Source organism: Fusarium poae, assembly GCF_019609905.1.
Source record: "Fusarium poae strain DAOMC 252244 chromosome Unknown contig_3, whole genome shotgun sequence".
Taxonomy (NCBI): domain Eukaryota; kingdom Fungi; phylum Ascomycota; class Sordariomycetes; order Hypocreales; family Nectriaceae; genus Fusarium; species Fusarium poae.
In genome coordinates this window covers 756,515-783,460 of record NW_025408661.1, presented here as the reverse complement: position 1 = coordinate 783,460, position 26,946 = coordinate 756,515, and the positions used below count along the sequence as shown (strand labels likewise).

The 26,946-nt window shown below is 49.0% G+C and overlaps 8 protein-coding genes across 8 annotated transcripts; 4 read left to right on the top strand and 4 right to left on the bottom strand.

Moving 5' to 3' along the window:
• Nucleotides 1-2,203: 2,203 nt before the first annotated feature.
• On the top strand, nt 2,204-3,855 carry FPOAC1_013845 (uncharacterized protein; the record flags this gene model as incomplete). Its single annotated transcript, XM_044858185.1, has 2 exons — nt 2,204-2,994; nt 3,105-3,855. 2 exons carry the CDS (start codon nt 2,204-2,206, stop codon nt 3,853-3,855), a joined length of 1,542 nt encoding a protein of 513 aa, XP_044701009.1.
• A 1,625-nt stretch (nt 3,856-5,480) lies between these two features.
• FPOAC1_013844 (uncharacterized protein) lies at nt 5,481-6,908 on the bottom strand (the record flags this gene model as incomplete). Its single annotated transcript, XM_044858184.1, has 4 exons — nt 5,481-5,966; nt 6,026-6,517; nt 6,591-6,741; nt 6,823-6,908. The coding sequence occupies 4 exons, from the start codon at nt 6,906-6,908 to the stop codon at nt 5,481-5,483; spliced, it is 1,215 nt and encodes a 404-aa protein (XP_044701008.1).
• A 1,178-nt stretch (nt 6,909-8,086) lies between these two features.
• On the bottom strand, nt 8,087-9,130 carry FPOAC1_013843 (uncharacterized protein; the record flags this gene model as incomplete). Its single annotated transcript, XM_044858183.1, has 2 exons — nt 8,087-8,363; nt 8,460-9,130. The coding sequence occupies 2 exons, from the start codon at nt 9,128-9,130 to the stop codon at nt 8,087-8,089; spliced, it is 948 nt and encodes a 315-aa protein (XP_044701007.1).
• A 3,945-nt stretch (nt 9,131-13,075) lies between these two features.
• On the top strand, nt 13,076-14,913 carry FPOAC1_013842 (uncharacterized protein; the record flags this gene model as incomplete). The annotated part of the gene is made up of 3 exons (XM_044858182.1): nt 13,076-13,091; nt 13,426-14,111; nt 14,377-14,913. 3 exons carry the CDS (start codon nt 13,076-13,078, stop codon nt 14,911-14,913), a joined length of 1,239 nt encoding a protein of 412 aa, XP_044701006.1.
• A 4,011-nt stretch (nt 14,914-18,924) lies between these two features.
• On the bottom strand, nt 18,925-19,350 carry FPOAC1_013841 (uncharacterized protein; the record flags this gene model as incomplete). Its single annotated transcript, XM_044858181.1, has 1 exon — nt 18,925-19,350. The coding sequence occupies one exon, from the start codon at nt 19,348-19,350 to the stop codon at nt 18,925-18,927; it is 426 nt and encodes a 141-aa protein (XP_044701005.1).
• A 2,167-nt stretch (nt 19,351-21,517) lies between these two features.
• On the bottom strand, nt 21,518-22,186 carry FPOAC1_013840 (uncharacterized protein; the record flags this gene model as incomplete). The annotated part of the gene is made up of 3 exons (XM_044858180.1): nt 21,518-21,917; nt 21,966-22,057; nt 22,082-22,186. The coding sequence occupies 3 exons, from the start codon at nt 22,184-22,186 to the stop codon at nt 21,518-21,520; spliced, it is 597 nt and encodes a 198-aa protein (XP_044701004.1).
• Nucleotides 22,187-22,251: 65 nt separating this feature from the next.
• Nucleotides 22,252-23,013, top strand: FPOAC1_013839 (uncharacterized protein; the record flags this gene model as incomplete). Its single annotated transcript, XM_044858179.1, has 2 exons — nt 22,252-22,596; nt 22,657-23,013. 2 exons carry the CDS (start codon nt 22,252-22,254, stop codon nt 23,011-23,013), a joined length of 702 nt encoding a protein of 233 aa, XP_044701003.1.
• A 1,617-nt stretch (nt 23,014-24,630) lies between these two features.
• FPOAC1_013838 (uncharacterized protein) lies at nt 24,631-26,361 on the top strand (the record flags this gene model as incomplete). Its single annotated transcript, XM_044858178.1, has 1 exon — nt 24,631-26,361. The coding sequence occupies one exon, from the start codon at nt 24,631-24,633 to the stop codon at nt 26,359-26,361; it is 1,731 nt and encodes a 576-aa protein (XP_044701002.1).
• Between the last annotated feature and the right edge of the window lie 585 nt (nt 26,362-26,946).

Genomic DNA, 26,946 nt, shown 5'->3' with positions numbered 1-26,946 from the left:
CATATATTCTCGTAATTCGAATGAGCCGTGGCCTGTGAAGCCGTCGATAACGAGCAGCCGCCATACAGCCTCATCATCAGGCCTCGCCGCGGGAGGCATATCGTGAGTAACCAAGCGGTTATTTGTATCCTGAAGGTGCTCATTACACCCAAACCACTCTTCAAAATCAAGCTGACGTTTCTGTACAGTAGCAGATTTCTCCCACGAGCATCGGTTGAAGTGCTTCGCCCACTCGAGCGTTATCGCCGCACTTGAGAATGCCGAGTCTGACTGAGCGAAGCGCATATCAGGATCGCCTTCAATGAACGCCCACTCAAGCGTTGGCAACGACTTGAAGATCAGCCAGGGGGCGTTGTTGCGCCGGCTGCGTTGCCTGAGCCGATGACTGTGCAAGTCTCGCGATCTTGCGGAGAAAATACCTCTGTTGCTGACTTCTTCTTGGTGCGTACAACGAGGCATTCCATCTTATCTCGTAGCATTCCGACTCTAACTCCTGCTTCATCTGCATTCCAGGTCTCTGATGCACCGATATTGTACTTCGTCATCACATCGCTGAGGCGTTGGAACCACTCCTTCGTATCATCAACGCCGCCTTCCTCATATTCGGCACGCGAAGCTTCTCTCGACTTCAATATCGATTTCGCAAGCTCAGGATGATCATCGCGGAAGCGAGAGTACCACATCTTGCTCACAGGTCTCGCATCAGGATCACGGCGGCGCCGCAGAGTAAGTGCTGCATCTTCTATTTCCCACTTGGAGGCAGGCAGGCCTGACTTTTCCATCCAGATGATATAACACACGATAGCTTCTTCTTCCTCATCCGTGAGTTGCCGCGGGCGCCCCATCTTAGGATCGACAACATCCTCATAATCTACGGTATTCGCAGCCTCAAGTCTCTTGACGATGCGGCCGATAGATGCACGAGCAGAGCCGGCATATCGAGCTTCAGCAGCACGAAGAGTCAGTGGCTTCTTTCGGCGGCCGGCAGCATCACGATTGAGACCGCGGCGAAGTCGCTGGCGTGAAAGAACAACGGCCTGAGCAGCTCTCAGATTTGATTGTGAGGGCATAATTTTGATGGACGTGATATATGACTTTTTTACTGATTGATGTCCTAGAAATCATTGGTTTTGGCGGGCAAAAGTCATGATTTTGCGACAGCAGCCTGTGCGGGGTTGTCTCACACTTTTCGCCTTGTCTCATACTTTTGTGGCCAACTAAGCTTGCTTAGTTGGCACCCCCTCCCGGCTAGCCAACGAGTACTATCTTTCTTTCCCATAGCAAGGTTTCCTTCGATAGTTTGACGCTTTGCAGCGATGTGGCGTTTGACTTTTCCCTTTGCCGCCCCCCATTGGCCTAATTTCATTTCTTCCTGCAGTTCCACCAATGCTTAGGACATAGGGAAACAGCAACAGCAACGGCATGGACTACGGTTGATTTTGCGATGCAATTGGTTGGCTAACATGAATCGCTGAAATGGCCGCATTTGGCTGCTGGTGCGGCCATTCCCTCCCACGTCGGGTAATGCTTTCCTTCCTAATCTAATCCGGTACATATAACTAGTTTAAAATAGTTTGAAACTATTAAATCAGATGCCTTGTTCATCCTATCATGAAACCTAAAAGTAGCTTATTCGACCGCGACCGATCCGACAAATTGGCAACAGTCCCTTGGGACACCATATCTGCACACCTCGTACGCATGGACTGAGAGTATCCGGCCGTAAAACCACCGTAGCGTTTATTCCACCACTTGGACGTATCCTGAGGCTTCGAACTGCTTCTCTTTAGCCCGACCTTGTCGCGCACCGGGATGACCGTTGGTGCGGCGACTACTCTTACAACACAGCCATGAAGGAGTACTTGAGCTCGCTGTTGAAGTTTTCGCTTCCAAGTCCAGATCCCGCGACGATCCAACTCCTTTTAATTTTTATCTCTGTTCTCCCTGTTGCTTCCAAGTGTCATAGCATTGGGACTATTTCGGTTCAAACAACCTTCTGATAATGATGGCGCAGAGAAATCTGCTCCTGCGTCCTCATGGGGTGTTCAAGCCATGGGGTACCTGCTGTCGCTTACACCGCAACCAGAGAATTTCTTGAGACGCCTTACGTATGTTGAAAGCTCCTTCCGCAGACCTTTACGGGTCTTTGTCACTACTCCCACCTTTACTTGACAGGCTTGACAATCGTTCCATCCTCACATCGATGACTAACCTGGCCTCCAGTCAACAGCTGCAGGGGGCTCCGGCTTACATTCCGTCGATAGGTCGGGAGATATACTTGGCCATGCCTGGCAAGCAGATCGAAGGATTGTTCAGAAGAAGTAGCAGTCTGGTACCGACGCCTAGTTTGCTTGATGCCCTGTCCATCTTCTTCGGGCTGTCAGGCCACGATGTCAAAGCTTTCAGCCATGGCCATATATCTGCTTACGAGTCCAACATAGGAGTCTACACAACTGACGCGGATGCCTTCCGGTGCTTCATGAAGCATCAGAGGCAAGACTGCGCTGATCATCTTGAAGGGCGGAACTTGGTCCCTGTTGTGGAGAGATTCAAGAAAAATTTGGCATCTGAGATTTCCGCAACGACAGAGATCGGGCAGAACTGGGGCGTCGTTCCTGATCTCTTCACTTTCTTGCCAAATCCGATACTTACGGCAAATATAGAGGCTCTGTACGGAGAGCACCGGCTTAAAACTTGTCCAAATTTCCTTCGGGACTTCTGGGCCTTCTATAAAGCATTCCCCAACATTGCCAAAGGTCTGCCCCGATGGATGATGCCATCTTCTTTCCAGACCCGTGACGAAATGCTGAAAAGCTTCAGCCGTTGGCGCACCTGGTATGCTGCAAATTTTGACTGGAACAATCACGAGCTTCGCGATGTCGAGTACGAACCTATCTGGGGTACCCAGTACGTCCGTAAGATGGTTCAGCGACACGAGGCCCTCGGGCTCTCCGACAACGGAGTGACCGTGGTGATGCTGGGATACTTTTTTATGTACGTTTGTGATTACCCCCCTTTTTTCGGCCTCACTCCAAGTCTGCGCTTCAATCGTGACAGACGCGAGATTGGCAAACTGCTAAGCGGCTTTGGCTTACCCAGTATAGCACAATGGCAACCACCGTCCCCGCTGCTGTGTGGATGATCATACACATCCTACTCGATGAAGATGTGCTCCGACGGGTTTGGTACCAGATCGGTCCGGCGTTCCAGTCCACAGGGGCCGGAGAGCGACCAGATATCAAGATGTTGATGAAAGACCCACTCCTCAACTCCATCTACTACGAAACACTCAGGCTACGTGTCACGAGTACTGTTGGTCGAACATCCATCGACGAAGGGTTGAATCTCGCTGGAGGCTGGAACGTCAAGGCTGGCGAGCCCATCATGTGTACTGGCCGGCTTGCGGGACTGGATGAATCCTTTTGGAACACCGGCCAGCCCCTGTCTACTGACCAGCCTTCGCACCCTCTGGAAACCTTCTGGGCTGAGCGGTTTCTCGATTGTCCAGGCAGCACCAGTCTCAGCGGACCGATGAAGAAGAAGCACGTCCAGCCTATACGGGATTCTCCAGGTAGGCCACAAACGCAGGTGGGTTTAGAACATGCACGTTCCAAAGCCTCTGTTGCTGGCTCACGCGGTCACTTTTTCCCTTTCGGTGGAGGATCATTCCGCTGTCCGGGAGAAGCGTTGGCTAAACAGGTCATCTTTGCGTCGGTCGTGATACTGTTGCAAAATTATGATTTCACACTTATAGATTCGGAGGGGGCGAGGAAGCTACAGCCCATTCACCAGGAACTACCTTTCGGCCTGCATAGTTTTGATGGCTTTGTTCCGGTCGAGATACGTAGGTTATAGAGAATAAAAGGTCTTTTTGGCTATATGCTGCGCATATTTACGACGGATTGTGGTTGTTCTTTTCGGTAGGAAAAGCTAGATACAGCCGATCAGGGTCGGACACGTGCTCCAAGTTTACCTATCTATCAATGACAGTACCCCTATAAGGCGAAAAGACCTAGCAAGGACGAGATTCACATGGAGGTGGCTTTGCCGTCTCTAGGTTGCGAGGCACGAGGCACCATCAGGGTCTTGTAGTTGTCAAACTTATGTAATTTAAAATAGTACCTATACTACAGTGAGGCTGGAATGCAATTCAATAGTCTATACCTGTGAGGGAGCCAATGGCGAAGCATCGAACTGGCCTCTTAAAACTCAGATATATTTGATTGCTCAGATGCTTTTGGACCTTACTCGGTACTCTGTTGAACGGCATGCATCCCCATCCATCTGACCGTCAGATTTGATACCTAAAGCTCCATATCCAGGCACAATTGCGACGTCAGATCCAATCACAGAATCATCATTCAGCTGCCTGGTCATCCCAGTAAGCGATCCAGCGTTGAATGCGTAATTACATAAATCGTCCATCGATAAGTATCTGTCGGGTTTATGTTTGCTGCTTGATAAGGTTTGTACGACAGGACAATGCACTGGCCCATGATGGTCCGCTAGACCTGGACTATCAGGATAGAGCTTTGGCGATAAGGCACATCTAGGGCAACGCAACGACTCGTCGGAACATACAATCTGTTCTTTTCCTAATGGATTTCCACGTTGAACGTAAGAGTCGTGTAGCTTCCATTGCGACCGTGCCAGAATATCACAGTCCAGACAGTACGATGGCCAGCGTGGAATAAGGCATGGTCGTATTCCTAACGACATGGAAAAGTTTGTCAAACAGCTTATGAGCTCTGTTCTTGAACTGCAACTATTCCAGGACAATGGTGGAGCTCTTATAGCGTCGCAGCTCAGGGCCTCGAGTAAATCACCCGTTTTAGGCCATCCCCTTGGCTGCTAGTATTTTATTTTCTCGTCCAGTTCGGGTGCTTCTCTTGTGCAGACATATTTTGGACAGACCAGGGCTGTTGGGCTCAAAGCAAGCCTTGGAAGCTAGTGTCTGACCGGGCATTGTCTGTGGACAGTGGCCATCACATTACAGTACTTCTCTAGAAGAAAGCCGTACCTGGTTCTCCCTGTTCACCCTGATCACGGACTAAGCCAATCCATCATTCAATGCTCATGTACAGTGGCACGACAGACATATACCCTCACTATACAGCATAGCTTGAAGCCCACAATATGATTTTTAAAGAGTATAGATGGATGTAAGCTGTTGTTCTAACAACACCTCGCGCCACACCTAGTCTACCAACCACCATTAGAGCAGCCTCCTTTCCACTTTTCCAAATACCAACGTTTATGAGCCAAATGAGCACATGGGTGAGAACAGAACGCGATTCGAGTTTGTGGCCAGGATAACCATTCCGGATTACAGTCTGTTATATACATACACAACTGATAGACCTGCGCTACATCATCCTAGCAGTAGCTAAAACGGGAGCTAGTTACCTCTCAGGCTGGTTCAGGCCCAAATCGTTCAGTAATCAACAGCCTCAAGTATCCAACCTGAATTGAGACTTTCCTTATTGTACCTGGATAAGAAATTCCGCCAGGTCCACCGGCTCGTACTTGTGGCCAGTCTTTGGTTCGAGTATGCAGATTCCCGTATCTGAAATCTTGAAGAGCAATGGCCCGCTTTGCGTGTTGGGTAACACTACCCGCGCCACTTGACTTGGATACGTCCCAGAGCCTAGTCCGAGTAGAATCATCGCAAGGTCAGGCAACTTGACCCTTTCGTGGCCGTGCTGACTCTTTAAAGTGACGACTCCTTCTGACACTTTAGCGGGATCATTGCGAAGAGTGAAGGATAAGATCCATCTTGCAAGACCAGAGAAGCCATGCTCTTCCAGTCTGCCAACAGAGAAGGTGATCGCCTGAGACGTGTGGGACGGTACAGCAATAAAATCGCGAAACACATGAGCTCTGCGTAGTACATATTCTGCAGACTCTGGATCGAGGGCGATGTTGAACTGATCGTTGAAGATGTTGCCGGCAAGGTTTAAAGTTCCCTGTGGAAGATGGGAGGTCAGAAAGTGGAGACGGGCAGTCAGGGTTTTCGTATTCTTACTGCTTGAACGAGGCATTCCATCTTTGCTGCTACGGCCGAGTCATCAACGAGACGACGAAGAAGCTTGAACGATGCGCCCTCTATGAACGTGACGTCACCTGCAGCCATAATTCGCCCTTTCAACTTTTCCAAATCAAGAGAGTCGACCGAGAAGTCCATGTCGTACCGTTTCTCATCGGCTTCGCTGATACACTTTTCGTACCACTGTCTGATCTTCTCCCGCCGTTGGGGCATAGGCGACTCCATGGAACGATAGAACTCCCTAATCTCTTCAGGAGTGCGGCTGAACAGCTGTTCTTGGGCATGACACTTGAGATTTACGGGACTCGCCTTGGGCAGCCCCTCATTATCCACCAGGACAGTGAACTTGGAGTGACGCCCGGATGTTCCTGGTCGTTCGCAGAGGCACATTGCAAGGTCTCTGGCCACGAGCGAAGCATGTAGCTTCGAGTCCTCTACGGAGCCGTTGGAGTCTTTGATTGCCATATGGAGCTGGTTGTAGGTTTTCCGTTTTAGCAAACTGGCTCAATCCGAATCGAAAATACACAAAGTTTGGGAGACTCACCAAAGCCCGGTCTTCGTCGCTAATTTTCTCAACCTTGCTGATAGCCTGCTCTGTCAAAAGGCCATTTAGACGGATCTTAAGGGGACTTCCAGCACCAGAAAAGTGCTTCCTGAGCAAGCTGTCCAAATGTTCTTGGGCGTCAGGTTTCAGACTTTTCAGACTAAAGTCAACGGCACGAGGCTCAAAGATGATCACCAGTTCAACATCAGACCTTTTGTTTGCCCATTAGAACATGAGCATAAATGCTGCTATGTTGTCGGCATCTGGGCCATCGTTGCGAACGATCATCAGCTTCTTGGGTTCCTGTTCACGAGTCATTTTGGCTCTTGAGTGATTAGTGAATGGAAATTGGAAGGGTTGGAATGACAGTGGAATATGTATGTGGTAAATGTTAAAGATGGTGTTAACAGTCCGAGGAAACAAGAAGAAGACTTGCGCTTTGCGAATGTTGTGTGTGCGTAGATGGACAGACGAGCGCATACTTATACTTATATAGCTGACCTCAAACGGTGAAGTTACAGAAGCCTTCTTTTCCAGGCCCCGTAATTACAGTGGCTCAGCTGTGGTCTGATCTAGCTTGCGGTATGCCTTGGTGATGATGTTGAGCTCAGCCATCGAGTGTAGGTTGCGACCCACATTACCCGGCTAGGACCAACATCCAAAAGCCTCCAAACTTGAACTGTGCGCTACCTGAAGCCTGGTGAAGTATATTAACTCCTTCCGCTCAACGTTTTCGCAGATACCCACGGCTCGCACGATGATTCTGCCTTCGCCTGCCTCTACCTCGACATCTAGCCTCCTTTTCGTAAGACTGAAGTTGAGCAATTATGGAACAGAATAGGATCACTCTCGTCGTGGCTATAGTCATCCTTCCCTGGGTTACTCCTGCACTTCCCTTGGCTCAGACACTGTTAAAACGTGTCTCCTATAGATGGGAGGGTAGCAGGCTTCTACCAGCGGGCATATGCCTCGCTCTATCGCTCTTTTGGCCCGCCATCGTCTTACTAGATCAAGCTGTGGACATCAACATCCCGCAGCGATCCACCCACAGATATTTTGCCTGCTTATCTCGACGCAAAGATCCCAGGGCGGGAAAGCGTTAGAGGGTACGTCCCGCCAAAGCGCAATAGCCGGATTGTAGCCCAGTTTTCATATCAACCTAATGACGCGACAGTCACCAGAACACAGAGGAACAGTCTTACGATACCAAGAGTAACAATCAATCAACCCTATGCTCTCCGGGGGGTGCACTGGCTTGCCCATATAATCGGTCATCAGCTTGTGGCTGTCGTCAATTCTCTTTACTACATATGCCAGCGCGGAAAGACGCCATGGTATTTGGAATGCTTCGAGGTCCAGAAGTGAAAGTCCGAGAAAGAGATCGAGAGCTGGTGGAGATGCGGTGGATCATGAGGATGGAGGGCTGGGCTGTGGGATATCGGGTATGGATAGTGGATACGGCGATTACTCGCTATTCAGTCGTACAAAAGACGATGTTATGTAGAGCGGTCGAACGACAGCGAGAACTTGAGAGGAAAACATAGATGAGACGAGTTGACGGGTGTCTGACTCTCTCCATCAGGGTCTTCGGCTGTTGACTGAACCCGTATCTTTTCGAGAGGCAGGACGGAGCACGCGGGTCCTTTGCGTTCTTTCTCGTTGGCAGATGATCCTTCATTTTCGTGCGAAGTTTCTGTTTCCAGACGCTGAAGAGCTTGCTGAAAAACACCCTCAAAAAGGCATTCATAATGCATCCACTTCCCGTACTTCGAGCTTGTGCACCCTATCAGCATCCGGTCGATGTTCGCAGGAGTCTGGCGCTTTCATGTCCTAGGGACCGGAGAAAGGACGCGGCTGCGGCAGTTATACGCTTGACGGTAATAAAATGCATCCTTGATCTCTTCATCATCCGACCCAATCCATCGTCTGACGTCCGTTGTTTCCTTGATGCTCATTACATCAATGATATCCATATGGTTGGACATAATTAATTCGCGTGGTCCGTGGTACGGCTGGCGACCTTCTATTATCGTCCTGCCTCGTAAAGTGCCGGGGGGGATATCGTGTGGCCTGTACATCCAAGATACACGCGCGTAAATGTTAAATGTATCCAAAGCTCTGATCTCAAGGACCTGCGCTATCCAATGATCATCGTGCAGCTTGGAGTTTCCGTCCTGTACGTGGTTCTCGGTACATTGCCGCTTGATGCTCTGTTCATTGGCAACGACGACAAAATCCCCGGTGGTACATGTAAATCCATTTCGAAAGTTTTTATACCGTGTCATGCCAAGCCACCGATTGCTCGGCTGTACGACGTAGTAAACATCCATGGCCTTGAAGGCACTCGTACGTGGGAAGTCAAACGTTTGGAGTTGAAAGTGCTTGGAATCATGTCGATCCCGGCGCGTGCACGTTTTTCCATTTTTTTCCTTTTCTCGTTTCTCTTCAGCGCGTGGAGGGTTGGCCTTGTAGACGATAGTGAAAGGACAATCTGCATCTATATCCTGCTCTTTGGGACACGGTCGTTTCCGGTCACTCATCGCGACAACCGGACGAAGAAATACAAATACTTATATGGTAATAGTAAAGATCGAGATACTTTTGGAATGGCAAAGGCTAGTTGTGCCAGAGCATTCGGCGTCGCATTTGGAAGGATAGACAAAGGAAACAGGCCGGATGTCGCGTTGTTTTAACGTTTTGCTAGCTATTAGTCTGTTTCGGGTTAGCATGATTCGATCAAGCAAGGAGCGCCCCGAATATTGATCCGTCATATTCTTTCCCCACCAAGGCCAATCCCGCTATCCAACAAACATTCAAGAAAAAGATCTGGAGACGAGAGTGCCGTGAAGTCATTGTTAAGAATTTCATGATTTCATGTTGATTTTCGTCAGTTTTGGAAGCATCCCTTCTATATTACTTGTTGGGAGTTTACTGTAACTACTATAACGTCCAGAATCCTGACTGTCGTCGGATGGTGCTTCTTTTGATCGTCACGAGACTCATGTCCTGCAAGTACGTGCATTGCTGTTTTCGTCTCTAAGTATTTAGAACTATCCATTTGAAAGTTTAGAGACAAGACACTATGATGAAAGACCTACTAGAGAGCAATAAAATCAATCAATTCTGGAATTACATTTAATAGCTTTGATGTTTTGGCTCCTAGCGTTTCAACATTTTCTGCTTACTTACACAATAACGTACTCTGGCCATGCAGAGATGTGTGTTTTGATTATTGGTTCAATGTGTTAGTGTCTATGTGGCTTATTTGCCCCCCCCCCCCCCCCCCTAGCTAAATTCATCCTTTAAAACAGGACAGACGACGGGATCTGCTAATGCGGCTTGAAAATGCTCCTACAGCTATTGCCGTAGCGTATGTAGATACAGACATATCTCCAGTAGGTTCTTGGTACATCCAAAATATCATCGATAATTAAGAAATGGCCTCAGATACGTGCAACCAAAGGCTAGACGGGAGAGAGAACGTCAAATTTATAAATAACTCAAATCTACCCATCATCCGTATCGTAGTGTGCATCGTTTCCGTTGGAATGAACCTCAGTCTCGACTCAGTCATACCCGTTGATATGTTTCTTGTCAGTTTCGCGATCGCCGTCATCTTCATCGTCACAGTCGCTAAACTCACCTTCATCTCCGTCACATCCTTCGTCCGGATTCCAATCATGGTTCGTTACCTCGCGTTATAAGAGAGTAACGAGATATAGTACATGACGCGTCATAATGGTTTCATCACGTCCAAGTCATAAATTATAGATGTCTTGTTCTTGATATGTTTCAAAATGCTGAACCCTGAACACATAAGAAATGGACATTTTCCATACATCAACATATCTTTCTAAGCACTTCACAACTTTGAACTCACGGGGCCAAAAGTTATCTTTCCAGTAGGTATTCAACCAGCATCGAGATCTGTATGAAGTCCTGGCCAGCGTGAACTTGGCTCAATCAACCATGAGATCGACACCGCGGAATACGACTCATAGCTGAGCTTCCACGGCAGCCGGACTTCGGAGTGCCGTATCGTGCCATTGGCCTAACAGATAATCTTCGTTCCATGCTGTTTTGAGCTTTTTTGCCGTGGCCGCGATGATGACAAGTGGTCGGTTGTGAAACAAGCGAGGCCACCCAGTGTGCTGTAACCATAGAGTTGTTTCATTCTATTCAACGTCGTGGTCAGTAATCGACGTTTTTACGTCTTCGTCAGTGGGATGTGTATGCGTAACTGCTGATAAATGTTGTATAGATTTTTGGTCAGAAACGGACATTAGAATATTGCAGGTCCATCTTTAGTTGGTCGTCCATGGCTATTGCTTTCTGAATATTCAGGCGCTTACATGCATGCGCCACGCTTAATCCACTTTTGGGCATTTTTGGTAAAATTACAATGGCAGCTTACTGACGCTGGACCTGCACCTCACTGTATGATCCAGCGTCACAAACATAACGCCATGCCACGCCCGCAAAATCTAAACAGGATGCAAGACTATGGACATGAACCAATTACTTGAGTCTTGCCAAGTAAAGTAAAATCGAACACCTGCCGAGCACGGGATCGCGGCAATTTTATGATCGCCAGGCAGGGGTATGTGGCTTGGGTGGAACGTGGAGGCTGACGTACAGAAATGGCTTACTGAAGGTAGCACGATCGGTGGCTCGCACTGTAGATTTAGGCTCCAGGCTGTTGGGTACTTGGGTTACCTCGAAGTACTTCTTTTATCGGCTAAAATTTGCTTAACCACAATAGATTAGTCTATTTTGGCCGATTTGTTTGCTTACGATGTAGCTTGATGTACTTTAAAGTACCCACCCTAGATTAAACAAAGAGCTTGTTGTTCAGGAGAGGAAGCCACCAGTGCTGAATACTGTGATATAATACAGTACCAACCCTTGATTCAGACGTCACCTTCTTTGGAGCAAAAGTACAGCATTGTCTTGTTACGAGCGTCATCACCTAACCTCACAGACGGGTGTGCATCAAGAACCTTTTTTTTTCTCAAACCTTGCGTCGCTCCAGAGACAAAATCGGACGTTTGCAGAATTCTAGAAACTGCCTGACCAGGGTGTCGTGGCTCTTTCCTTCATGAGTCAGAAATTGCACGACACTTTTCTCGCAGCCCGGAAAAGTTTGGTAGTGTAAAAGATCATATAGCAGCAACAATCTCACAGCTGAGCATTTAACGACATGCCGTTCCACCTCTTTCCCCTGCTGCCGCCCGACTTGCGCGTGCAAATATGGGATGTTGCTCTGCGAGACGCAGCTATGTCGGTGGTATCCCTCAACATGGACATCATGTGCCCCTCAAAGAGTGGATTGCTGTGCGCATCAGAGACAGTTCTGCCAGGTGGTTCATATCGTATTGCTTTATCATGTAAAGAGGCTTTATCTGAGTGGGAAAGGGCAGCAAGTCTCTTCTCGGAGTGGGCATCTGTTAAATTATTCGTATCCCGAACGGTGTTCTTGCTCCTCGATCTAATGCAGCTTACGTCAAACTCGCCGAGCGAGACCTTCGTAGCCTTAGACATGGTTGCGAATATACGACATGTCGCTTTCTTTGCCGAACCAGGGATCAACCTGATAGAAGCGTTGACAGTCCTGACCAATTTCAATCATGTGGAGACCATTTCCATAGTCCTTCCGGGTTGCATTGTCGAAGATACGGTCTCATTGAATCGCCACAAAATCCTTTCCACGGCGCATTTCTTGGCTAGCTTGATGCATGAGTCGCCCGCAAGCACCGCACAGCGTACTACGACTGAACCAGCCGGACTCTATGTAGAATGCAGTACTATCGATCGTAAGGTTGAAGCATTTTATACGCGCCCAGATGCCCCTTCAGTGAGACTTGTTTCACCTTTGTGCAGTGAAGGTTGTCGACATCATCAGACGTTTACCAGCAGGTCATTGGGTTATTCTCTATTTGAATGCACCTAACTCGGAGTACCCCTACCTTTGCGCCAATTTGTCGTCGCTCGCTAGGATATGTGTATAACCTAAGAGAGGAGAGGCCACCGCGCTCGCCTTCGGCAGTTAACGTACCGTAGACCGTATACTCGACTTCTGTACTATCAGTACTCGCCAACGCGGCTGGTCAGCCTCAACAGGCTTTTAGTCCAAAAGACGCCTGTTTTCTGCAGCGTTGCAACTCGCATTCTGGCTCCCCCGTCTGCCTTCATGTTAGTTCCCCTCTACCAGCCTAGATATCTTGACTTGTTTTGTGCGTAGTTGGTGTTACGCGGATAGACGACAGGGGATCACAGGCAAGGCCTACAGATACTGCAGCAGAATCAAAGATTACAGAGCCTAAATCGGAAACTCCATAATGGTTAGCTACTGGAGCGGGCAAGGGTGATAAGGAGTTACGACGATGTGGGCGATAGGATGACTGTAGCACACACACGGTGATGACAAGCAGAGTAAGGTCCATTCATCCGAGAGCAAATCTAATTTGGACTTAACTCGGCAAACCATGTATTATCAGTCGAGTAACTTAAGCTACTGTTTTGAAACCCATACTCACTCAGTCACAACCGACCTACGCACAGTGTTCGATTCGTAGTTAGTTCGCCTTCAGCCGCTCAAAAAGGCTTTTGAACGCACACTAGTACTGCCCCGCGTCATCACTCCACTATTTCGGTAACTCTTGTCCTCTTCCAGTCATCAAGTCGAGGCAGAATATGGACTACATTGTCGTGTACGATCGAATTTGATGTATTTGAACCAGGGTGACATCAAACATAGACATACCTATTAAGCATGGAAGGCGCAGCGTGTGTTCCAAACGATATGAAAACTTATCTCTGAGGGAAAGATCTCCAGAACTCAATCGCATCTTCGAGACCACCATAGACCAGGAGACTGAAATCATACTGGTTGCTCTACTACCCAAAGCATCCCCCCTCCCCCACGGTATGGCTTGTCACAACCCTAGTATAACCACTCGATTGCGCAGCGCTGTCGTCGATTGGAACCAGCATCTTCAAAGTATCAAAGACCCAGACGACACCTTTCGCCAGGAGCGGGCTCGTATAAGCGATGTGTCAAAGAAAAGAATCGAAGAGTACTATCTCAATACTCTGCAGCGCAATGGCAATGAAACTGATAACGACGGCGTTGCCCTTCTTTTGCGATCCCTCCTCTCCGACGGCCAGCAAATAAAGGAACTTGAGACGGAGCACGAGATTACCCGAGCCAAAAAGCAAGAACTACAGGACGAAGTAGCCGGGTCGGTAGGGAGGAGAATTGTTACAGATTTGATCGCCATCCTAGGCCTCCCTACTGTCCAGAGTCTCGTTTCTGCGGTACTTCCTCCACCACAAGGAGCTATGTCGACAACAGAAGACTACGTCGATGGCGCGAGCCTGCAAGCTCCTGATGATATGAACGCACCACCAGTTACAGCTGGGCTTACCACACGTTCCCGGACCTACAGCGCAAGGAATGGTAGAGTTCGTCGAAAGACGACTCCATCGATAGGCCCATCCGTGACTGAGGGCGACAGCTCGGTAAGTCATCACATAGTGCCAGCCGTCATGTAGATGGTTACGTAATCGTCTGCCTTTTTCCTTCTTTCACAACTCAGCATCTTTTATATTGGTATTTCATACCCATGAACTCTACCTGTGTCGTTACTTCTCTTTCGTGCTGATTTCTTTCAAACTGGTTTTGGGGTTTTTCTTTTTCATTTTTTCTTTTCTTTCTCATACCTTTTATCACTTTTCTCTCCCTTCTTATGACAATCCAAGACTTATCCCGCTGATAGTGACTTAGCTCAAGAGAAAGCGACAAGCGGGTGATTACGATGAGCAGGATATAAAGCAGGAAAAGAAGACTCCCCGAGTTTCAACAAGACAAACGCCATCCTTTGCTGGAAAGGAAAACTCGGACAGCGTAAGCTCATTGGCGACACCTTGTACCAGATCCGGGGATTTACACCAACATAGCAATGAGACGACTGTCTCCTCCAGCAAGAAAGGGATGAAGCTGCAATTGAAGGACATCAGACTCGATGTCAACCGCCGCTCCGCTCGTGTCATGCTTCAGAGACATCCATTCCGAACCGACCTGTGGGTTTGCCTAGTATTCTTCCCGCCAGACCACGCCAGTGTGAGCCACGATACTGTGGTCAACCAATCGTTCATGCCTACATTCGTCCAGCTTGTGAACCGACGACGAACCGCAAATGGCCCGGAGGGTCCAGCTGCCCTGGGAACTGTACCACCACCCGTTGATGCTCATACGGGCCTCAGCAGCGGCAGAGGGGGAGAGGAAAAGGCTGCCAAGAAGTTTGAAAACAAGAAAGGATGAACAGACACAAAGTTTCACGGCAGAAATCTAATGTTCGTAGTCTACCAACTAAGGAGTAATATTGAAAAACATCTCGACATCTAGTGCATCGTGTGATCCAGTACACTCACTGTTGATTGAGGACTTGACGTTACCTGTGCTCATAATATCGATTCGTCCGTGGTTGCTACGTCGGCGTTCTGCTCTACACCAAAGACCCTATAACGGGCCATGGTTCTAACCCGTCCGCCGTCTCTCTTCACGAATCTTGGTGACCACTTTCTGCATCGCACCCTCTCCATTATCCTCGTCATATCGCTCTGGATCGATCAGAAAATGCCATTTATACGGTCCGTTACAGTCACAGTCAGGCCTTTGCGACATGGCTTTCTTTCTCCAAGATTGACCATGTTCCATCATCGGAGCGGCCCGGCTAGTTCGCGAAGCTTGGACCATGGCATGTAGCAATGCCATCGTAGATATATCGGCAATGTCTATGCTGTCGGGAACGAGATTAGAAGGAAAAGTAAAGATTAACAGAATTCTCCGTCACATCAACATTACATACTGAGATGGTGGATGAGCCGATGTGAGCCGTCCAGGAAGCATGGTCACACCAAGGTTGTGGTAGAAGTTATAAAGCTAAAGTGCACGAGCAGAGCACGACTACCACCAGTGAATTTATGCAGGACAATGGAGAGGGACATTAGACAGAATGATCTACAAAGCCCGTTTTGGGAGGCATCTGTCTCGTAACGCGTGCCGCATACATCTTCGTCTGTTACCTCAAGAGATCGTACCTGAACACGTCTTGTTGCGGAGTGGATAGCTTTCATAGTTGTAGGGTATGCGAGGGTAGACAGCCCGGTCACTCACACTGTTTCCGAATATCTGACACGCTTGATAGTCGATGATTTATTAAGGGGTAATGGTGGGAATCAGTTGATCAGAAGACTGCCCGGCTTTCTCGGCCTCTTTCACTCAAGATAGGCAACCGGCATAACTAAAGTCATACGTAGCGGCCTTTCTAAGTATGCTCTCTGTAATGAACGCCGCAGTGCATCCTCGTGAAAGATCTTTACATAGCTACATTGAAAGGGGCTTCCTCTTGAGGTTGTAGGTTACCCTGCAGTCAAGCCACGAGACGCAAATCCTGTTGGCATTATTGTGCAGCGGATATGAACGGACGAAATCGGCGACGAGACCTCGACTTGATATTTACCTTCATTATTGCAAAGGGTGGGGCAACATACAAAGATACCCTTTCGGACGATAATCCACCATCAGTGTTTGGCTATCAAGATTGCTTTCGGAATGGTGGCATCATAGTGTATGAATGAATTTATTCCGCCCGGGAGGATACGCCTCATAGGGCAGGGAGCATCATAGTGTGTGAGCATTGGACGTCTCGTAATAGAAAAGATGGGTCAGTGAGTCGATTGCGTAATCAAAACAGTCCCATTGAAAGGCCAAAATTTGACGATTTCTCATGGGCATCACGTAATCAATTCTAACTCAATTTGATCTAGTCTATTTTTACGCCGGCTGTACTCATTTAAATTCTTTTTTTTCTTCCCATCTTCTGTTCCTTTCCTCCAGGACGTTACACAAAGCTCCTGCGAACATAAGTCAGAGTGCAAAGCCTCCTGCCGTTGTAAGACAGTTAGAGATATAATTACGCTCCTGCAATTTTCTTTTTCTTTTCTTTTTTTTCTCTTTTTTTTTCTCTTTTTTCTTATTTTTTCTTCTTTTTTTCTTCTTTTTTTTCTTCTGTTTTCTTTTTTTTTCTTCTGTTTTTTCTTCTTTTTTCTTTTTTTCTTTCCTGTCTTTTTTTACCAGTAGGTCATGTCGTATGTCCGTTATAGGACTCTTTGGACTGGTAAGCATCTCGTGTAGGCTCGATCAGTCCGCCTCGTAGAAACTACCGGCACCGTGCTCCTAGGCGGACAAATTTGACGGCAAGTTATCTTCTAGTGTCCCTGATTGGCGGCGGCGGTTTTAGTCCCTAACCAAGCCTCTGCCGTGGGATGAACTCTTAATTGCCCGTATCGTCTGTAGTAGTATAGGTAGGTAAATATCCAAAACGAAAAGCGGCCAATCTCAGCTTTCACAGGACTGGGGTATGGACAAATTAGCCTGGGTTCCTGAATGGGTGACACTCCGTCCGGTTTCGGCCCAAGCGTGCACATATGCGGTCGGTTCTGTAGGACGGATCGGCGATTTTGAGACTCTGAGCACCCACTTAAAATTTTAACAAGAAACGGCCAAATTAGGCTCGCCTTACCCATACATCAACCAACTACACATGAACCCCAAGTTCGAAAAGTCAAAAATCGCCATCGACGGAGCATATCCTAGAGGCAGTTAAGGCCTTTCGTCCAAAACCGTACGATTTAATTCCACTCGCGTTCGAGTCGACTTTGCCTTAAGACCTACCCACCCACACCCGTGAGTGTCTTGACACCATGCCAATACTGCACGCCAGCGGCTTAGTTTAGCCGAAAGGACACTAGTCTCTAATCCATGCTTACATACCTTGCCTACTTTTTCGTCCTCGTCTCCCCAAGCCCATGCTCATGCTGTTCCTTGCCTTGCATCGTCCAAATTGTGACCCGTTTCCTGAAGCCCATAACTGTCAGACCCTGCCTGTATTCGGTCCATTGATGCACATTGGTGTATTCATGTTGTGTTTTGTCCAAATCCTGCCCCCTTGAAGGTACTGCCATTCCGGTGCGTAATCTTGAAATATCCCCTGTTTGCATGCGACACCCCAGCACCTGTCCAATTATAACAGGCTACATACTGTGCCACTCTACCCCTACCGGCCAAGATAAGCCGGTATGCCACCAGCGACCGCTGACAGGCCTAGCATAGAACCAGCGACAGCCTCGGTAGCTCTTCGCCAAGGCCATTCTTAGTTCAGCAGCTGGGCCGCTTGGTTTTGCTTGTTGACACAGATTCTGGCTGCCTTAATACCCCTGTGCTGGTGCGCGTGCTGTCATTCCGGGTAACTTGCCTAGCTTCAGTCTAGCTTGGACGATCTACATGGTCTGGCGCCAGTTCTTCAGCGCCTCGCTTCGTTCGACCTCGGTCACTGGGGGTCACACGCATGCAATTCATCCAAGTGAAACACATCATGGATCCATGAAAGCATGAAAGTGGATAGACAAACCAGAAAGCACAGACGCAGAGATGAAGAGCATCAAAACTCAATCTGCGAAGGACAACGTCCGCCTCCGCCGCGTCTATTTTCTGCTTCTTTGATCAGTGAGAGCTTAAAAAATAAAAAATAAAAAATAAAAATAAAAATAAAAAGGAAAAAAATAAAAAGGAAAAGGAAAAGTGGACCTACAAGCCGCTTTGGCTACTCTTGGGGGTGAAATTCATGGCGACAGAGTGGAGCCGTGCGATACAGTAAAACGCAAAACAGTCGCCCAGCAATTCCCTCCTATAGGGTTTTCAAGGCAGCCATTGCTGTTGGCAACCACGATAAGTTGTAGAAAATCTAGTCGCGCATCGAACTGGGTCATTTGGCTATGAAACTACAGACTACCCTATACAAGTTAGCATCCTGCAGCGGCAGAAATGTGCCGCCAAGAGCTCAAGGCCCGGCTACCTGGCCACTAGATCGGCGATCAAAAGTCCGTTTGGGCCGTTCCTGTATCACGTGATATGGGTTCAATGCATGATAAGTCGATCGCCATTACCGATGTAACCTCAGCGCTGAGCGGTCGACACTAGGTGGGGGCAAGCAATTTACGGAAGAACGGAAGGCAGAAATAGGACGCTGAACAACAAGATCGACAACGGCATCGTGAAATCGAATTCACAACCAGGGATTCGAAAGAGGTGTTGGCTCTAGCAAACATTGGACCCACCTCTATCATGGGTTTCCCGAGGATTGACCATTGGATATGATGATTCTACAGGGCATATCGGCAACTTTAGGACGGCCGTGGCTGCCCACGCTAGATCCTGACGAAGAACGGCTAATTTGGGCTCCTTTTTGCTTTATGCCAACTAGGTAACCAACTAGGTAACCAACTGTAGGGGAACACCAAGTTCCAAAAGTCCAAAAATCACCGTCTTTTCTTCTTCTTTTTTTTCTGGAGGAGACTGGGGCCTGTCACCACAGGAGGAACGGGCTGTTCGTCCGGCCGTGCGACGCAGAAGGCCGCGGAGAGCCAAGAAGCGGAATCCCGGCAAACGCTTCAGCATGAGAGGGGCTTTTGTTGACGGAAGCGCCCCCTGAATCCCTGACCATAAGACACGCTTATCTAGGTATGTACTAAAGCGAGCAAGCCTTCCGCCTTTGTTGAAGGCATTTTGGACGTCTACGAGAGCCTTCTCCTCCTTGTGACTTCGTGGTGGCGGGGGGGGGCAATAGGGAGCCTTCTGTATGCGTTCTTCCCAGATTGCTCGCTGGGTCTGGAGAAGGACGAATCTGGCCGTGATCATGATGGCCACTTGCCCGGTTGAATGGTCTCTCTGCGACTTGTGAAAGGGACAGTACAGTGAGGTGCGGGTTCACCGTCAGCTGTTTTTTTATCGTGCTTTTATGAAAAGTGTCCCAAGATGGACTGACTAGTGTGACGAACGACCCATGCATAGCCCGAGCCAGAATGTACCCCACCATCTCTCAGCCATAATTGTCTCTTGCTTTGTCGGCGGTCCGGGATAGGGTACCAATATTCAGACCAGCCTATTATAGCTTCAATCATGTGATAGATCTTTTCGTTAGTAACTATCCCTTCATCCGACTCGAGGTGATTTCCATCCTCGCTTTAATTCCTTGATGCTGATCAGAGTGCTGTTAGTAAACAACAGAACAATGACCCCACTAGCGTCATCTGTCACTAGGATTAGCGCCGCAGCTAGTCTGCTTTGAGTCAATTCAACAAAATTATGATGAAGGGCTACTGACGGTGAACCCGCACCCTACTGTAGCAACGAGACAGCAATAGCCAGTCGCACTGTTAGCCAGAGTTGTGACATCTCCTTGCACTCTTCTAAGTTATGATCTATCGTGGAGTATGGGTAGGAGCAAGTGATTTACGATCATGTCGGGATCCCATGACGTGCGGCAGGTATCTCCCCCCATAATCAGCTCCATAACAAGTAAATGGCATTTCCGGATAAACTTTTAGCATTCATAATCGCCGTGCGACTTCGTGGAATAGCTCTTTACGTTACGTTACATGTTGCCGCCAGGCATGATCTTCACGGGCTTAGGAAACATGACAACTGGGAAAGACGAGCTGTCGCCCGCATGCCATTCTCTCCAAAATCGGCTTCTTTGATTGAACTGGACAAAATGGGACGACAAGCCAGATAGTTCCCGGTTACTGGCGATTGTTTGATCGGTGACGTTATAGTAAATGACATCTTGTGTGAAAAGTCCAAAAAAGTGCAGCACGATTGATTATGCGGCCCAGGATAGCCTAAAGCGGCTAGACGAGTATCCGTAGAAGCGGCCGATTCTTGACAGCTTTTGTGCTCATCACGTAATCATTCTAACTGGATTCGATTTAGCGCCACTACTTTTTTCTGTTTCTTTAAAGCACTTTCTTATCAGCAATCTTGTTTAGTTCCTTTTTCTTTTCCACTTCATCGCAGGTGAAAGTCGGTCGAAGCAGAGCTCCCACCACCCAAGTCGGTCAGAGATATAATACAAACTCCCGCAGAGTCGGTCAGAGATACAAACTCCCGCAGAGTCGGTCAGAGATACAAACTCCCGCAGAGTCGGTCAGAGACATACAAACTCCCGCAGAGTCGGTCAGAGATATACAAACTCCCGCAGAGTCGGTCAGAGATATAATACAAACTCCCGCAGGTGAAGATCGGTAGAGCAAAGCTCCCACCACCCAAGTCGGTCAGAGATATAATACAAACTCCCGCAGAGTCGGTCAGAGACATACAAACTCCCGCAGAGTCGGTCAGAGATATAATACAAACTCCCGCAGAGTCGGTCAGAGACATACAAACTCCCGCAGAGTCGGTCAGAGATATAATACAAACTCCCGCAGAGTCGGTCAGAGACATACAAACTCCCGCAGAGTCGGTCAGAGATACATACAATACAAACTCCCGCAGGTGAAGATCGGTAGAGCAAAGCTCCCACCACCCAAGTTGGTCAGAGACACAATACAAACTCCCGCAGAGTCGGTCAGAGACATACAAACTCCCGCAGAGTCGGTCAGAGATATAATACAAACTCCCGCAGAGTCGGTCAGAGACATACAAACTCCCGCAGAGTCGGTCAGAGATATAATACAAACTCCCGCAGAGTCGGTCAGAGACATACAAACTCCCGCAGAGTCGGTCAGAGATACATACAATACAAACTCCCGCAGGTGAAGATCGGTAGAGCAAAGCTCCCACCACCCAAGTTGGTCAGAGACACAATACAAACTCCCGCAGAGTCGGTCAGAGATACATACAATACAAACTCCCGCAGGTGAAGATCGGTAGAGCAAAGCTCCCACCACCCAAGCCGGTCAGAGATAGTTTTTTTTTCTTAGTTTTTTTTTTTCTTAGTTTTTTTTTCTTAGTTTTTTTTTTCTTAGTTTTTTTTTCTTAGTTTTTTTTTTCGTAGTTTTTTTTTGTTACTGTCTTTTCCATATATCTATGATGTAGTTCCCATGCGTAGGTCTGGGTCGTGCCGTAAGACGATTGAGGAGATGCGTTGAGGCGCGAGCGCTCCGTGTAGGTAGGGTTGATCGGTCCGCGTTGTAGACTCGTAGCGACGTGCGGGCTTCGGCTCTGACGGATAAATTTGGCCATAAGCAGGCTCATGCCGTCCCAAATCGGCAACGGTAGCTTTTGGCGTTTGTCCAGTTTCAGCCGTTAGTTCGACATGCTCCTGATTGCCACTGTGACAATAAGGCCTGTAGCGTCCGCTGTATGCGTGGGTGAGTATCCAAAACTGGAGGCGGCCAATCTCGGCTTCCACAACAAGGTTGTGTGGCCGAATATGTGCGATTTGGCGACGTTCTTGAACGCGTGGTACTCCGTCCGGTTTCGACCTGAATGCTCACGTATGTATACTATCCCGAGGATTGACCATTAGACACGATGATTCCACAGGGTATATCGGCAATTTTAGGACGGCCATGGCTGCCCACGCTAGATTTTGACGAGGAGCAGCCAAATTGGGCTCCTTTTGCTATATGTCAACTAGGTAACCAACCAACTGCACGCGAACACCAAGTCCAAAAATCCAAAAGTCGCCGGCATTGAGTGTTTCTGGAGGCGACTGGGGCCTGTCGTCCAAAAACGTACAAAACGATTCCATTTGTGCTCGAGTCAATTTTTATCTTGGGATCTGCTCATAGCTGCGAGCAATCGAGCCTTGACACAATGAGCACTCATGACCTGGCGCAGACTCACTGCAATACTGTGCAGCATGCCACGCAACAACAGCTTGAGCATCCTGGCCTCGATACTACCTCACCACAGGAGGAACGGGCTGTTCATTCGGCCGTGCGACGAACAAGGCGGCGGAGAGTCAAGAAGTGGAATCCCGGCAAACGCTTCAGCATGAGAGAGGCTTTCGTTGACGGAACCGCCCTGCTACGAAAAGCGGCCAGGCTTGCGAGGTTCGACGACATTGCTGTAGACTTGTGCTTTTGGGACCTGGGCTGCTCGTCATGGGTTGGTGTGGAGCCTCGACCTTCTGGCGCGATAAGCCGCAACATTAGAGAGGTACGTCTGGGTCGTGGCCGCTTTACCCCACACTGCCCGATAACTGACTATGCCCTAAAGTTCGAGGGTGGGAGTGGGATCGAGGATGGGAGAGCGATATTCCGAAAATGGTTGCGCTCTCTACATAATGGAATCGCCAAATACGTCGAAGCATATGGTGTCCCTTGTCGGTTCAAATGTTTCGACCCTTTCAAGGAACAATGGCTTGTCACCATCGGGGCGCCCGCCGGCTGGCTCATGGATTCTCAGGATTGGGAACGCGCAGTGAGTATAGACCTGAAATGGAACACCAAACCTCACAGCTGCTTACGAAGCCTAAACAGTGTGAAAGTCGCTTGTCCCGTGAAGCAAGATGGAAAGCGCAACACGTATCGGGAGGTGGCCGACCCAATATCTCGACTAGTTCTCAAGGTGTAAAGAGGGAGGGAAGGAGAGAGAGAGGGAGAAAAGAGAAAGAGAGGGAGAAAGAGAAAGAGAGGAGGAAACACCCCTAATCTTGACGGGTGATTCGACCAACCGATCTATGTGATGGTTCGGACACCTGTGAGTCTAGCTTTTAGACTGTATCTACAACTGCGAGTACACACACACACACACACACACACACAAGTCTATTACGCCAGGCAGGCCAGCCCCCAGAGGGCTCTGAAGCTAAGAATACATACATCTCCCTCATTATTGCCTTGCTCTCGCCAAGCCGATGAGAATTTAGCCTTATCCTTTCCAGTCCAGTTATCGCATTTCTCCTTGGCCCTTCTAGATGTTAGTAGTAGCAAGTCAACTTGAAGCCTATTTCCTCCAAGTGTTCAGCTTCCTATCGTCGGCGGGCTGAAGCGATGGCTGCTGTTGACTACTTGAGGGTGTCGGGGGTTATCGGTTAGTGTTGATAAAGTGTTGCGGGGTTACTGGTATTCCTGTCATCTCTGTTCTAGGCGACCTGTGGCGATCGCGAATCTGATTGTGGCTCGTACTGCGTCCATGTTTGGCGTCCATTTCACGCATCGGAAGAGAAAATGCTCTACCGTTTCCTTTGCCCGCCCACATGGACACTCATCTGTTGGTGCTGCTCTGATCTGATATAGATATCCGTTTAGTCGCGCCATTCCGGTTCTAAGCTGCGCCACTACACTGGCTTCCTTCCACGACAACTTGTCGTAGAGCATACGCGTGTGTTTACCAGGCAGAGCTGAGTCGACCTTCCTAGAATGCTTGCCAACTCCCTCCGGCAACTTTCTCTCACTTTGCAGATCTGCTCTCAATCGATTGAGAATTGTGGTCTTCGCTTTAACTGCCCCCCCTCACTGCGAGTACAGTAATACTTCTCACCAACACATGTAATTGGTCAACATCGTGAACAAGCATTAGTAAGCTCGTGCGTTATCAATCAAAACATATTTTCACATCTTCTTTACAATAGAAGAACGAATACTGGCAAGCAAGCAAGCAAGCAATCGTGACCCGGATGAAAACTACATGTGTACGCGTTCGGTAGAGACAGGAAGTGTGAATATGATGGGATGACAAGCTTTCCTGTCTGTTTCAGGACCGAGAGCATTTTTGGATCGATGCCCTTACCACAGAGACGTACCTCTCGAACGGGCTGCCGCGCATTCGATCGTAACAAGACAGCTTAACTCGGACGCATCTGTGGACGAGGGTCAACTGCTACTGGTGCTTACCATATGCACCCTGCTAAACCTGGCATAAATCTCGGCCAATTTTGTCTACACTCTTTCTTCGATGTTACGGGAGACCTGCGGTCGTGCGGCCTAAAGTGTGCAAGAGTAGTTCCTCCCGATATTGACGACTGAGATCCAATTTTGAACAGCCTCAATAACCACCGTAGATCGAGCTGAACGTATGTGAATGGTGACGCAGGAACTGTGCGTATAGTTTGTATAAGATGAAGCCAAGGCATCTCAATAACTTCAATTCGATATAGGAAGAGAATCAGCCTATGAAAGAACCGCATTTCCATCTAACTTGTCGACGAACAAACAAATGAACCAAGCCATATCCCCGCATGACCAAGTGATGGCATGCGCCGCAGCACATGAAGACTTTGGTCGTCATCACCAAACGGCCAACCATCAACGAACAGCAGTTACCAAATGCGACATCATCATAATGGGCGCCGGCGCCGGCGGCTTGACTGCGGCGGTAGCGGCGGCAGCGGCGGATGGTCGGCGCCTCAGAGTCATCCTGGTAGAGAAGGAAGATCATGTTGGCGGCACAACTTTCAGGTCCGGTGGCTGCATGTGGATGCCCAACAATTTTCTCATGCAGGAAAATGACATCAAAGATAGCAAAGAACAAGCCGCGCGCTACATCAATGCTGTGGCAAAACTTGGAAGCCCGGTCCTTGAGGAACAAGCCGTTAATGTGGACCTGCGCTATGAGCGCCTCGACGCTTTCTTGACGCAGGGGCCCGAGATGATGAGATACCTTAGAGACCAGGGCTTCCGATGGATGGCCAAACCGTCCCAGTTCCCAGACTATCACCCGCACGTTGACGGTGCGGTCGAGCATGGCCGCACCTTGGACCCAGCGGTTTTCGATGCGGCAAGCCTGGGCCATTACCAGAAATACCTCCCGAAGCCAGACGGCGTGCCTGTGGTCCCTAGGTTTGAGGACTTCCGGGTCTTGACAAGGTTGCGTTCTTCCAGCCTTTATCCTGCGGAAGCCTCGGCTCTTCCGAAAGGAATGGTGAGGCCTATGTCCATGGGGCGATCGCTCATTGCCCAGCTTCTCAAGATGTGCATGGAACACGACAACGTAGAGATTTGGACTGGCTTGGAGCTGAGCGAACTCTTGCTATCCGATCGCGATGGAGGCGTGATAGGAGCAAGAGTTCACCGCAGAGGCGGTGAGGAACACGTTGACATACACGCATCATTGGGTGTGATCTTAACCACAGGAGGTTTCTCCCAGAACCAGAAAATGAGGGATGCATATCTAGGGAGAACAACCGCCAAGGGGGCAACTTCGGTCATGTCAACCAGGGCTGAATGGAGTCTAGCATCTAACGGGGACGCTGGCATCGCACTGCAAGCCGGGCTGAAGATTGGCGCTGGTAGTGCACAGCTTGGTCAAGTCTGGGGTATTCCCACCATGGTCGATCCTAGGACGGGAAAAGTGACGGAAGCCATGTTTGCCATATCCAAGCCCTTCTCCATAGTAGTCGATGGCTGGGGCCGCCGCGTCTTCTCCGAGTCCCAGCCCTACGGCGAGGCCGTTAGGTCCATGTATGAGAGAGCAAATGAGGACGCAGAAGCGGCCGCATTCTGGCTTGTCTTTGACCAGAGATACCGGAAAAGATATCCCATCGGGAGCCTCAAGACCGTCTGGCAGATTGATCAGGCTATCGAACGAGGCTTGCTCTTGCACTCGGATACTATTGACGGCCTAGCTGAGCAGATAGGGGTGCCGAAGCACAGCCTGCAGGCGACAGTAAGCGAGTGGAATACAATGTGTCATCAAGGTATAGATAAACATTTCCACAGAGGTGAGGACAGGTACCAGCAGTTCATCGGCGATCCAACTGTGGTACCAAACCCATGCATGGGTCCTGTCAAGGAAAGCCCGTTTTACGCCATCAGAATCTTTCCCGGTGATGCTGGCACGCGAGGCGGCCTGCGGACTGACCAGCACGCAAGAGTGCTCAGGGCAGACGGGAGCGTGATTTCTGGTTTGTTTGCTGGGGGCAACGCATCAGTTGCGCTTCTTGGAACCCAGGGGTGGGAACGACACTCGCCCCTGCGATGACCGAGGGCTTTGTCGCGGTGAGATACATGCGGCAGCTGGCTGAAGGCGGTGGCGCCCTGCTCACGGACTAGAAAGACGCCGTAGTCTACTAGTGTGTCTGGCGACATAGTCAACAACGTCCGTATGCTATGTCACCTTTGACTCGGTTATATTGATAGACGACATAGTGTACGAAGATAGAAATAGGGGAGTGGCGGATCGTCGTACCGGACTCATGGCGATACACCCTTGTACCATAGTTTATAAACGAGGAACGGTCTAATTGAAGTAATTCTATATTGTGTAATTCTCCTTCCGGTTGTATTGTGTAACGGCTCCGTGTGCCAAGGCCAGCCGCAGTAGGAGGACGGAAAAACCTGACAACTGTCAGCACCACATCAGGCTATACCTATACTTAGCGGTCTTGCCACAATGGCAGAGGCTCCTAATAGTATATTGATGCGAGTGGTCTTGTCGTGATAAACTCCCCAATTCTCTATACACTCGACCCACACTCACGTCTCAGAAGGTCATAATTACTTCAAATTCGGCACGTGACTGGGCCCAGAAGAAAAACGAGGGGGCAAGCACGAACAGGGATTGTCT